The 12,942-nt window shown below is 46.4% G+C and overlaps 1 protein-coding gene across 1 annotated transcript in view; it reads left to right on the top strand.

The window, feature by feature from the left end:
* The first annotated feature begins 2,339 nt into the window (after positions 1-2,339).
* The window catches only part of LOC115193535 (secreted frizzled-related protein 5-like), a 46,485-nt gene continuing 35,882 nt past the window's right edge, over positions 2,340-12,942 (top strand). Inside the window, exon 1 of the mRNA XM_029752250.1 lies at positions 2,340-3,423. Coding sequence (XP_029608110.1) covers positions 2,838-3,423 — 586 coding nt within the window. The 5' untranslated portion in view covers positions 2,340-2,837. The remainder of the gene's footprint in view (positions 3,424-12,942) is intronic.

The raw sequence follows: 12,942 nt of genomic DNA, 5'->3' as shown, positions 1-12,942 counted from the left end.
CTGAATGATGTGTGTGTTTGACCCTCACCTCCTCTAATTTGAGAGAGGAAATGGCTCCTAAATCTATTAGTACTTTGTTTGTCCACCCAATATGGTGACACAACAGAATCTGTTGCATGTTTAGAACACTGAGGAAACACCTAACTGTGACCATCCATGTGATACATCCAAGTGAATGGTTGTGGCCACCAGTCCACTCACTAAGTCGCAGTGCTTTGAATGCGAATGATTGAGCATTGAATGAGATTTTGATTCATTTTGATGCTATGGCTGGGCCCCTCTGTGTGTCTGTGTGTGTCAGTGTTACTGATGGAAAGAGACAGACATGCAGTGCGCCTCTATTCATCACCACCATAGACATTAGCATATCTCACAGAGGGTCACCAAACAACCTAGCCACCTGTAGCTGCTGTAGCCTGCCTGACTAAACCACAGGACCCCCACACACTCAGACAAGAGTGTGGTGGCAGTGAAAGGTTTGTGCGCTACAGTGAGTTGGTGGCACCTTCATCGAGGAAGACGGGCACGTGGTAATGGCTGGAGTGGAATGAGTGGTATTGTATCAAATAAATCATTTTGATGCCATTCCATTTGCTCCTTTCCAGCCATTATTATAAACTGTCCTCCCCTCAGCAGCCTCCTGGTGTGTGTGAGTGTGTGTGTGTGTGTGTGTGTGTGTGTGTGTGTGTGTGTGTGTGTGTGTGTGTGTGTGTGTGTGTGTGTGTGTGTGTGTGTTTGTGTGTGTGTGTTAGAGAGAGAGAGTTGTGTGACAAAAAGGGGCAGAGAGGTAGAACAAATAGGGAGAAAACACATTGTGCTTTGCCTTTAATTCAATTTAGGGGCTTTATTGTCATGGGAAACATATGTTAACATTGCCAAAGCAGGTGAAGTAGATAATAAACAATACAAATGAACAGTAAACATTACACATTACTCTCTCTCTCTATCTCTCTCTCTCTCTTTCTCTCTCTCTCTCTTTCCTCTCTCTCTTTCTCTATTTCACTCTTTCTCTCTCTCTCTCTCTCTTTCCTCTCTCTCTTTCTCTATTTCACTCTTTCTCTCTCTCTCTCTCTCTCTCTCTTCTCTCTCTCTTTCTCTCTCTCACTCTTTCTCTCTCCCCCCCCTCTCTCTCTCTCTTTCTCTCTCTCTCTCTCTCTTCTCTCTCTCTCTTTCTCTCTCTCTTTCTCTCGCTCTCTCCCCTCCTCTCTCTCTCTCTCTCTCTGGAATGTTTGGACATCACTTCCTTTTAGGTGGTTGTAGAATTGAACAGTTCTTTTCTGGATGTTGATAACTAACAGGTGTAGGTCTAGTTCTGCTCTGCATACATTGTTTGGGGTTTTGCATTGTACACAAAGTATATTTTTGCAGAATTCTGCATGCAGTCTCAATTGGGTGTTTGTCCCATTTTGTGAATTCTTGGTTAGTGAGTGGACTCCAGGCCTGACAACCATAGAGGGCAATGGGTTCTATAACTGAATGAATTTTTTGCCAGATCCTAATTGAGATGTCCAGTCTTATGTTCCTTTTGATGGCATAGAAGGCCCTTCTTGCGTTCACAGCCTAGTGGAAGTTACCTGTGGTGTTGATGTTTAGGCCGAAGTAGGCTCTTTGTGTGCTCTAGGGCAACAGTGTCGAGATATAATTTGATGTCCTGGCAACTGGACCTTTTTTGGAACACCATTACTTTGGTCTTAATGAGATTTACTGTCAGGGCCGAGGTCTGACAGAATCTGTGCAAAAGATCTAGGTGCTGCGTCACCTTGGTCGGTGACCGAAGCACCAGATCATCAGCAAACAGTAGACATTTGATTTCCGAGTCGAGTATGGTGAGGCCGGGTGCTCCAGACTGTTCTAGTGCCCTCGCCAATTCATTGATATAAATGTTGAAGAGGGTGGGGCTCAAGCTGCATGTCTCTCACTCTGTGGCCCTGAGGAAAGAAATGTGTGTGTTTATTGCCACTGAAGAAATGTTGGAGTCTGCTATTAATGATACTGCAGAGGAATTTCATTTGTATATTTTATCATTTTGTTTATTATACCATCAACACCACAGGCCTTTTGGGTTTGGAGGGTATGTCCCTCTCTCTCTCTCTCTCTCTCTCTCTCTCTCTCTCTCTCTCTCTCTCTCTCTCTCTCTCGCTCTCTCTCTCTCCTTCTCAGCCTGCCTCTCTCTGCCTCAGGGAGTGTCTACCAGAGAGGGTGAGGTGGGGGGGGATCTCTTCCCCCCTCTCAGGACCTCCCCCTGGTCTCGGATTGGCTGAGGTAGAGCTATGTGGGGCCAGTGGGAGGCAGTCCACTAGGAGGCCTGACAGCAGACAGGGAAAAACTATCCCTCTAGCTGATATACTGTAGCTGCTCCACACACACTGCTAGACACAGACAGAGAGAGCAGGAGAGAGGTAGAGGTAGAGACAGCTGTGGAGTGAGATACACAGAACTGCAAGGAGAGAGCAATAGAGAGATAGAGTTAGAGTTTGACAGAGAGTTAGGGAGACGGAAAAGAGGCACACACAGCACTCCCCCTCCACTCACCCCTCGTCTTATCCTCGACCCTTGTCTCCCTTCTTACGACCACCTGAGGCAGAGACACACAGCTCTACCAGCGCAGGGGGAGAGGACTGGACACACACTAACACACACTCATTTTCTCTCTGTTGAAAGAAGACAAGAATACACACTTTCTTTTTGTTTTCTGTCTCCGCTTCTACTCTCGTTCTTGGACAGGAAAAAAAGGATTCCAGTTTGTTTCTTCAGCACAAAGAGTTTTCCTTTATCCTCCAGAAGCCCTGAGTCACGTTGGGCCTCCTTTCTTTCTCCCTCCGAGAGCTCAGAGCAACATGGCACAGGAACAAAAGAACCACAGCCACAGCAGGCAGCAGCGGAGGGGACCACTACTCACTAACCCCTTCTCCACCGTGACACTATCCCTCTCACTGTCCCTCCTCCTCCTCCTCCTCACCTCCCCCGCCTCGGCCGCTGACGAATACGACTACTACAGCTGGCAGTCGGACAACTTCCACAACGGCCGCTTCTACACCAAGGAGCCGCAGTGCCTGGACATCCCCGCCGATTTACGCCTCTGCCACAACGTGGGCTACAAGAAGATGCGCCTGCCCAACCTGCTGGACCACGAGACCATGCCCGAGGTCAAACAGCAGGCGGGTAGCTGGGTGCCGCTCCTCGCCAAGCGATGCCATGCGGATACACAGGTGTTCCTGTGTTCCCTGTTTGCCCCTGTGTGTCTGGACAGGCCCATCTACCCGTGTCGCTCGCTGTGTGAGGCCGTGAGGGACAGCTGTGCCCCCGTTATGGAGACATACGGGTTCCCCTGGCCGGAGATGTTGACCTGCGATAAGTTTCCTATTGATAATGATCTGTGTATCCCCATACAGTTCGCTGGGAACCAGGCCACCCCAGCGCCAGGTAAGACCACACACACTTATTCACAACCCTATTCAGAGACCGTATACTGACTGTGAAACAGAGCCACTATATGACATGATAACGGTCCCTTCCCTGTAACTAGTTTAGTTGAGCGTTGAATATGGTTGGTGCCTTCACACCACACTGGTTGTAGATGAGAGAGCTCCAGCCCCCATGCAGGAAACTCAGTCTTACTCCTGCTCCAGCCCCCATGCAGGAAACTCAGTCTTACTCCTGCTCCAGCCCCCATGCAGGAAACTCAGTCTTACTCCTGCTCCAGAGCTTGGAACAATTCAATCTTACTCCTGCTCCAGTGCTTGGAACAACTCAATCTTACTCCTGCTCCAGAGCTTGGAACAACTCAATCTTACTCCTGCTCCAGAGCTTGGAACAACTCAATCTTACTCCTGCTCCAGAGCTTGGAACAACTCAATCTTACTCCTGCTCCAGTGCTTGGAACAACTCAGTCTTACTACTGCTCCAGTGCTTGGAACAACTCAGTCTTACTACTGCTCCAGAGCTTGGAACAGAAGATATTCTAGAACAAGATTTCCGTAACATTTTTGTTATAGGCGTGTATAACCTTTGGATAGGAAAGAACAAACCACTCAAACTATTTTTAGATACAAATAGATACAAATATAAACCTTTTAATACAAATATAAACCTTTTAATAAGTCAATGCAACTGCCATAAGATATACCATAGCACAGATAACGTTCCAGGTTAGATATCAGAATGTATTATATTCCCATAGCACAGATAACGTTCCAGGTTAGATATCAGAATGTATTATATTCCCATAGCACAGATAACGTTCCAGGTTAGATATCAGAATGTATTATATTCCCATAGCACAGATAACGTTCCAGGTTAGATATCAGAATGTATTATATTCCCATAGCACAGATAACGTTCCAGGTTAGATATCAGAATGTATTATATTCCCATAGCACAGATAACGTTCCAGGTTAGATATCAGAATGTATTATATTCCCATAGCACAGATAACGTTCCAGGTTAGATATCAGAATGTATTATATTCCCATAGCACAGATAACGTTCCAGGTTAGATATCAGAATGTATTATATTCCCATAGCACAGATAACGTTCCAGGTTAGATATCAGAATGTATTATATTCCCATAGCACAGATAACGTTCCAGGTTAGATATCAGAATGTATTATATTCCCATAGCACATATAACGTTCCAGGTTAGATATCAGAATGTATTATATTCCCATAGCACAGATAACGTTCCAGGTTAGATATCAGAATGTATTATATTCCCATAGCACAGATAACGTTCCAGGTTAGATATCAGAATGTATTATATTCCCATAGCACAGATAACATGCCCTCTAGACAAGTCAGTGTTTCTCCTAGTGTATGAGAGAGCTGGAAATAATACATAGACCACCACAGCGAAATGTCCATGTGTTCAATGTAACGTCTACTATTAAACAGTGTGACATAAAAGAAAGACCAAGGGGACATTTTCATGTCAAATATTCCGACGATTTATTCTAGTTGCAGAGATGAAAATGAAAGTTAGTGTAGACCAGGAAAACATCCAACTGTCAGACAGTGGCACTACTGGTGTGTAGTAAACAACAGAAATAATACTGTTCAGACTGTACCATAAGAGGATCTAAGGAACCTCAGCTTTTCAGATAAACCCGCAGGGCTGGTTTCCCGGACACAACCACTATTCCTGGACTACAAAACACTTTTAGAGATTCGGCATTCAGCATGCTTTTAACTCTAGGAGTAGATTTATTCTAGGTCAGGGAAACAGACCTAAACTCCAATCTGCTTCCATACAAATCCTCAGATATAAATAAGACAAAGATATATCAAAATCAGATGTATTTTTTTACAGAGCTATTCTATAAGAAATCACAAGAACATCTATATACCTGTAGAATGAATTGAAGGTAAGGATTGACCTAATATCAGATGAAATATTACCTTTACATGCATAAAGTGGTGAGTAGACGACCATCATACTCAAAGCTAATGGTCTCAGTAGAATATGACAACAAGTGATATTTAACCATGATGGTTATATTTCACTTACACTGACATACTGTATTAGTTATGTGTCTGCTAATGTAACATACACAGACCATGGCGTTAAATCTCATATGGTAGCAGCTCTGTGCTGACGACAGACAGGGAGTCTAGTGAGAAAGTAGCCAGGTCAAACACAGAGAGACAGGCTGCATGGAGGGCAGCTAGGTCTCCAGTGCAGGACAGAACAATTACACACTTTCCCCAAATCAATTACTATATGACCCCTGGTGTGTGTGTGTGTGTGTGTGTGTGTGTGTGTGTGTGTGTGTGTGTGTGTGTGTGTGTGTGTGTGTGTGTGTGTGTGTGTGCGTGTGTGTGTGCATGGCAACTACCGAGAGAGACAGTGTTTGAGAGACTCAATGTGAGTTTAGAGTCTATAGAATGTGAAGGGCACACTCTGCTGTGTCTCTGCTGTGTCCAGGCCTGCTCTGTCTTTTGTCTGATCAGCCTATTAGACAGCCAATTAACTAGCTGACTAATTACTGAGGGTGAATTAGTCTAACGAGAGAAAAGGAGGGAGGGAGGGAAGGAAGGAAGGAAGGAAGGAAGGAAGGAAGGAAGGAAGGAAGGAAGGAAGGAAGGAAGGAAGGAAGGAAGGAAGGAAGGAAGGAAGGAAGGAAGGAAGGAAGGAAGGAAGGAAGGAAGGAGGGGGGTCAGTGAGAGAGAGGGGGTAAGAGAGAGACTGGGGTATAAGAGGGAAAATTAGGGGGATAGAAAAAGAGGGGGGAGAGAATGAGGATGAGAAGGAGAGACCGAGTGGGCTTTAGAGAGAGAATGAAAGAGCTGGGACGAGAGGGAGGAGAGAGAGAGGAAAGAGAGTTTAGGGAGAGAGGGACAGAGAGAGGGGCAGAAAGAGGGACAGAGAGAGGGACAGAGAGAGGGACAGAGAGAGGGACAGAGAGAGGGACAGAGAGAGGGACAGAGAGAGGGACAGAGAGAGAGGGACAGAGAGAGGGACAGAGAGAGGGACAGAGAGAGAGGGACAGAGAGAGGGACAGAGAGAGGGACAGAGAGAGGGACAGAGAGAGGGACAGAGAGAGGGGAGGTTGTGAGGAAGTAAAGTGAAAGAAAAAGACTGGTTCCCTTCCGGTTTCAGTTAGAATGGGAAAGAGAATGTTGAATTAATTCATTCCTTAATTTATGTTTTTAACTCTTTGCTAGACAGGTTAGTCGATTAAGAACCAGGATTTCATCTACAGTGCACCATCTCAGGCAATATGAATAGAATCTGTCTATGTACTGTAATTCTAGAATCCTTCTGGTTTTATACTTCAGACTGAACATTCTATTTAAAACAAAGTCTAGAAACTGACTGAAGAGACTCACACAAACTTGTCTGAGAAGGACTGGAAGACAGTGTAAAGTGTTAAGAGGGACCAAAAGTAAATGTTAAAATGACAAAGAAAGAGCAGAAATGTAGGATCTTAATTTGAGCCACTACAGCAGCCACTAATCCTGCAGAAAAAGGAAATTTGGATATTTATAATTTTTGTTACCCAATTGGTAGTTACAGTCTTGTCCCATCACTGCAACTCCTGTACGGACTCGGGAGAGGCGAAGGTCGAGAGCCGTGCTTCCTCCGAAACACAACCCAACCAAGCTGCACCGCTTCATGACACAATGCCCACTTAACTCGGAAGCCAGCCGCACCAATGTGTCAGAGGAAACACCGTACACCTGGCTACCGTGTCAGCATGCATTGCGCCCGGCCCACTACAGTGCAATGGGACAAGGACATTCCTGCTGGCCAAACCCTCCCCTAACCCGGACGATGCTGGGCCAATTTTGCGCCGTCTCATGGGTCTCCCAGTCGCGGCCGACTGCGACACAGCCTGGGATCAAACCAGGATCTGTAGTGACACAGCAAGCACTGAAATGAGGGCCTTAGACTGCTGCGCCACTCGGGAGGGCCTGGAAATGTGAATTATCATATGGATTATAATCAATGGCTATTTTTGTATTGGTTGATACATTTTCCGTAAAATGTCAAAATGGAAATGATAAACTGCACAAGCATTTTAAAACCTCAAATGCACTACAAGTTTTGAAGATCCTACATCTGTATGTTAACTCTGATGTTCTTTGTTTATGGATATCACATCATATCACACAAAATATTTGAAACAATTATGTGAAGAAAAAAGCACACTGAATAAAATCACATGGGACTTTTGAAAGAAGACATGAGCGACTTAATCTGTTTTAATCAGACACTCTGAAAGACAACAGTCTGCAAACGCTTCAGGGAAACTCATTCAGCAAGTGTCCACGAACACACACACACACACACACACAAGCATGCACACACACACACACCAGACACACTCAGACATACGCACACACACTCAGTGAGCCCATTCAGAAAGTGTGCCGGTGTCTACGCTGATGATAGAAGAGGATAGAAGCTGTTACACTGAGCTCATGTAGAGCATTCACATGTCCAGAATGACACCCTATTCCCAATGTAGTGCACTACTTTTGACCATAGACATGTGGGCCGATGTAGTGCACTACTTTTGACCAGAGACATGTGGGCCGATGTAGTGCACTACTTTTGACCAGAGACATGTGGGCCGATGTAGTGCACTACTTTTGACCAGAGACATGTGGGCCGATGTAGTGCACTACTTTTGACCAGAGACATGTGGGCCGATGTAGTGCACTACTTTTGACCAGAGACATGTGGGCCGATGTAGTGCACTACTTGGGGGATAGGTTGCCATTTTGGATGGAGACCATATTCCATTATGAAAATGGATGTTATGTTTTTATGGGACTAGAATCAACTATGCGACATGTTCACTTCGCTGAGCCATAACCCATAACTCACTGTTTCACATGGTCCTTGGGAAGCAAACGGAATGAATTCAACCTGAACTTTTTTTTTTATATGGAAAACTATGTCTATTCAAATGACTGTATATACTGCAGAGTGTACATTTGATTTCAGGACTGGTTCATGGTCAAAAAGGCAAAGTCCAAGCCTAAAATGTGATATCACAAGATATAATAATGATAATAATATATTTATTTTATATAGCACTTTTCATTTCAAGTAGAATCTCAAAGTTGCTTTAAAAACAAAATAAACCTAAAACTATTTAACAAAACAAATATAGGAATCTGCCAGTATTTGGGCGACGGTATTCCACATCTTTAGATGATAGGCAGAAAGGTACTATCTTGAAAGGATAGAGCATAGATGGTACAGACAGACAGGGAGGTAGAGACATCAGACAGACAGGGAGGTAGAGACATCAGACAGACAGGGAGGTTGATACATCAGACAGACAGGGAGGTAGAGACATCAGACAGACAGGGAGGAGGAGACATTAGACAGACAGGGAGGTAGAGACATCAGACAGACAGACAGGAGGTAGATACATCAGACAGACAGGGAGGAGGAGACATCAGACAGACAGGGAGGAGGAGACATCAGACAGACAGGGAGGTAGAGACATCAGACAGACAGGGAGGTAGAGATATCAGACAGACAGGGAGGTAGATACATCAGACAGACAGGGAGGTAGAGACATCAGACAGACAGGGAGGTAGAGATATCAGACAGACAGGGAGGTAGATACATCAGACAGACAGGGAGGAGGAGACATCAGACAGACAGGGAGGTAGATACATCAGACAGACAGGGAGGAGGAGACATCAGACAGACAGGGAGGTTGATACATCAGACAGACAGGGAGGTAGAGACATCAGACAGACAGGGAGGAGGAGACATCAGACAGACAGGGAGGTAGAGACATCAGACAGACAGGGAGGTAGATACATCAGACAGACAGGGAGGAGGAGACATCAGACAGACAGGGAGGTAGATACATCAGACAGACAGGGAGGTAGATACATCAGACAGACAGGGAGGTAGATACATCAGACAGACAGGGAGGTAGAGACATCAGACAGACAGGGAGGAGGAGACATCAGACAGACAGGGAGGTAGAGACATCAGACAGACAGGTAGGTAGATACATCAGACAGACAGGGAGGTAGAGACATCAGACAGACAGGGAGGTAGAGACATCAGACAGACAGGGAGGTTGATACATCAGACAAACAGGGAGGTAGAGACATCAGACAGACAGGGAGGAGGAGACATCAGACAGACAGGGAGGTAGAGACATCAGACAGACAGGTAGGTAGATACATCAGACAGACAGGGAGGTAGAGACATCAGACAGACAGGGAGGTAGAGACATCAGACAGACAGGGAGGTTGATACATCAGACAAACAGGGAGGTAGAGAAATCAGACAGACAGGGAGGAGGAGACATCTGACAGACAGGGAGGTAGATACATCAGACAGACAGGGAGGTAGATACATCAGAAAGACAGGGAGGAGGAGACATCAGACAGACAGGGAGGTAGAGACATCAGACAGACAGGGAGGTAGATACATCAGACAGACAGGGAGGTTGATACATCAGACAGACAGGGAGGTAGATACATCAGACAGACAGGGAGGAGGAGACATCAGACAGACAGGGAGGTAGAGACATCAGACAGACAGGGAGGTAGAGACATCAGACAGACAGGGAGGTAGAGACATCAGACAGACAGGGAGGTAGATACATCAGACAGACAGGGAGGTAGAGACATCAGACAGACAGGGAGGTAGAGACATCAGACAGACAGGGAGGTAGAGACATCAGACAGACAGGGAGGTAGAGACATCAGACAGGGAGGTAGATACATCAGACAGACAGGGAGGTAGAGACATCAGACAGACAGGGAGGTAGAGACATCAGACAGACAGGGAGGTAGATACATCAGACAGACATGGAGGTAGATATATCAGACAGACAGGGAGGTAGATACATCAGACAGACAGGGAGGTAGAGACATCAGACAGACAGGAAGGTAGATATATCAGACAGACAGGGAGGTAGAGACATCAGACAGACAGGGAGGTAGAGACATCAGACAGACAGGGAGGTAGATACATCAGACAGACAGGGAGGTAGAGACATCAGACAGACAGGGAGGTAGATACATCAGACAGACAGGGAGGTAGAGACATCAGACAGACAGGGAGGTAGATACATCAGACAGACAGGAAGGTAGATACATCAGACAGACAGGGAGGTAGATACATCAGACAGACAGGGAGGTAGAGACATCAGACAGACAGGGAGGTGGAGACATCAGACAGACATGGAGGTAGATATATCAGACAGACAGGGAGGTAGATAAATCAGACAGACAGGGAGGTAGAGACATCAGACAGACAGGGAGGTAGATATATCAGACAGACAGGGAGGTAGATACATCAGACAGACAGGGAGGTAGAGACATCAGACAGACAGGGAGGTAGAGACATCAGACAGACAGGGAGGTAGAGACATCAGACAGGGAGGTAGAGACATCAGACAGACAGGGAGGTAGAGACATCAGACAGACAGGGAGGTAGAGACATCAGACAGACAGGGAGGTAGATACATCAGACAGACATGGAGGTAGATATATCAGACAGACAGGGAGGTAGATACATCAGACAGACAGGGAGGTAGAGACATCAGACAGACAGGGAGGTAGATATATCAGACAGACAGGGAGGTAGATACATCAGACAGACAGGGAGGTAGAGACATCAGACAGACAGGGAGGTAGAGACATCAGACAGACAGGGAGGTAGAGACATCAGACAGACAGGGAGGTAGAGACATCAGACAGACAGGGAGGTAGATACATCAGACAGACAGGGAGGTAGAGACATCAGACAGACAGGGAGGTAGATACATCACAGGAAGGTAGATACATCAGACAGACAGGGAGGTAGATACATCAGACAGACAGGGAGGTAGAGACATCAGACAGACAGGGAGGTGGAGACATCAGACAGACATGGAGGTAGATATATCAGACAGACAGGGAGGTAGATACATCAGACAGACAGGGAGGTAGATACATCAGACAGACAGGGAGGTAGAGACATCAGACAGACAGGGAGGTAGATAAATCAGACAGACAGGGAGGTAGAGACATCAGACAGACAGGGAGGTAGATATATCAGACAGACATGGAGGTAGATATATCAGACAGACAGGGAGGTAGAGACATCAGACAGACAGGGAGGTAGATATATCAGACAGACAGGGAGGTAGATACATCAGACAGACAGGGAGGTAGAGACATCAGACAGACAAGGAGGTAGAGACATCAGACAGACAGGAAGGTAGATACATCAGACAGACAGGGAGGTAGAGACATCAGACAGACAGGGAGGTAGATATATCAGACAGACAGGGAGGTAGAGACATCAGACAGACAGGGAGGTAGAGACATCAGACAGACAGGGAGGTAGATACATCAGACAGACAGGGAGGTAGAGACATCAGACAGACAGGGAGGTAGAGACATCAGACAGACAGGGAGGTAGATACATCAGACAGACAGGGAGGTAGAGACATCAGACAGACAGGGAGGTAGATACATCAGACAGACAGGGAGGTAGAGACATCAGACAGACAGGGAGGTAGAGACATCAGACAGACAGGGAGGTAGATACATCAGACAGACAGGGAGGTAGAGACACCAGACAGACAGGGAGGTAGATACATCAGACAGACAGGGAGGTAGAGACATCAGACAGACAGGGAGGTAGATACATCAGACAGACAGGGAGGTAGATCATCAGACAGACAGGGAGGTAGAGACATCAGACAGACAGGGAGGTGGAGACATCAGACAGACAGGGAGGTAGATACATCAGACAGACAGGGAGGTAGAGACAACAGACAGACAGGGAGGTAGAGACATCAGACAGGAAGATAGAGACATCAGACAGACAGGGAGGTAGAGACATCAGACAGACAGGGAGGTAGAGACATCAGACAGACAGGGAGGTAGAGACATGAGACAGACAGGGAGGTAGAGACATCAGACAGACAGGGAGGTAGAGACATCAGACAGACAGGGAGGTAGAGACATCAGACAGACAGGGAGCAGGAGACATCAGACAGACAGGGAGGTAGAGACATCAGACAGGAAGGTAGAGACATCAGACAGACAGGGAGGTAGAGACATCAGACAGACAGGAAGGTAGAGACATCAGACAGACAGGGAGGTAGAGACATCAGACAGACAGGGAGGAGGAGACATCAGACAGACAGGAAGGTAGAGACATCAGACAGACAGGGAGGTAGAGACATCAGACAGGAAGGTAGAGACATCAGACAGACAGGGAGGTAGAGACATCAGACAGACAGGGAGGTAGAGACAACAGACAGACAGGGAGGTAGAGAAATCAGACAGACAGGGAGGTAGAGACATCAGACAGAAAGGGTCCACTTCCTGTAGAAATTGGGTCTGGGGGCTGAAAAGCCAATGCTGTTGATCTGGTGTTGTTTTATCATTCATATCTAGCTAGCCAACCAAGCCAAATAGCAACTTGTAATAATCAGGCCTGCAATTCCATGGGTCAGCACCAG

Source organism: Salmo trutta, chromosome 5 (assembly GCF_901001165.1).
Source record: "Salmo trutta chromosome 5, fSalTru1.1, whole genome shotgun sequence".
In the NCBI taxonomy this organism is placed as follows: Eukaryota; Metazoa; Chordata; class Actinopteri; order Salmoniformes; family Salmonidae; genus Salmo; species Salmo trutta.
Note: the sequence above shows the minus strand (reverse complement) of the source record. Positions and strands in the feature narration are given on the sequence as shown.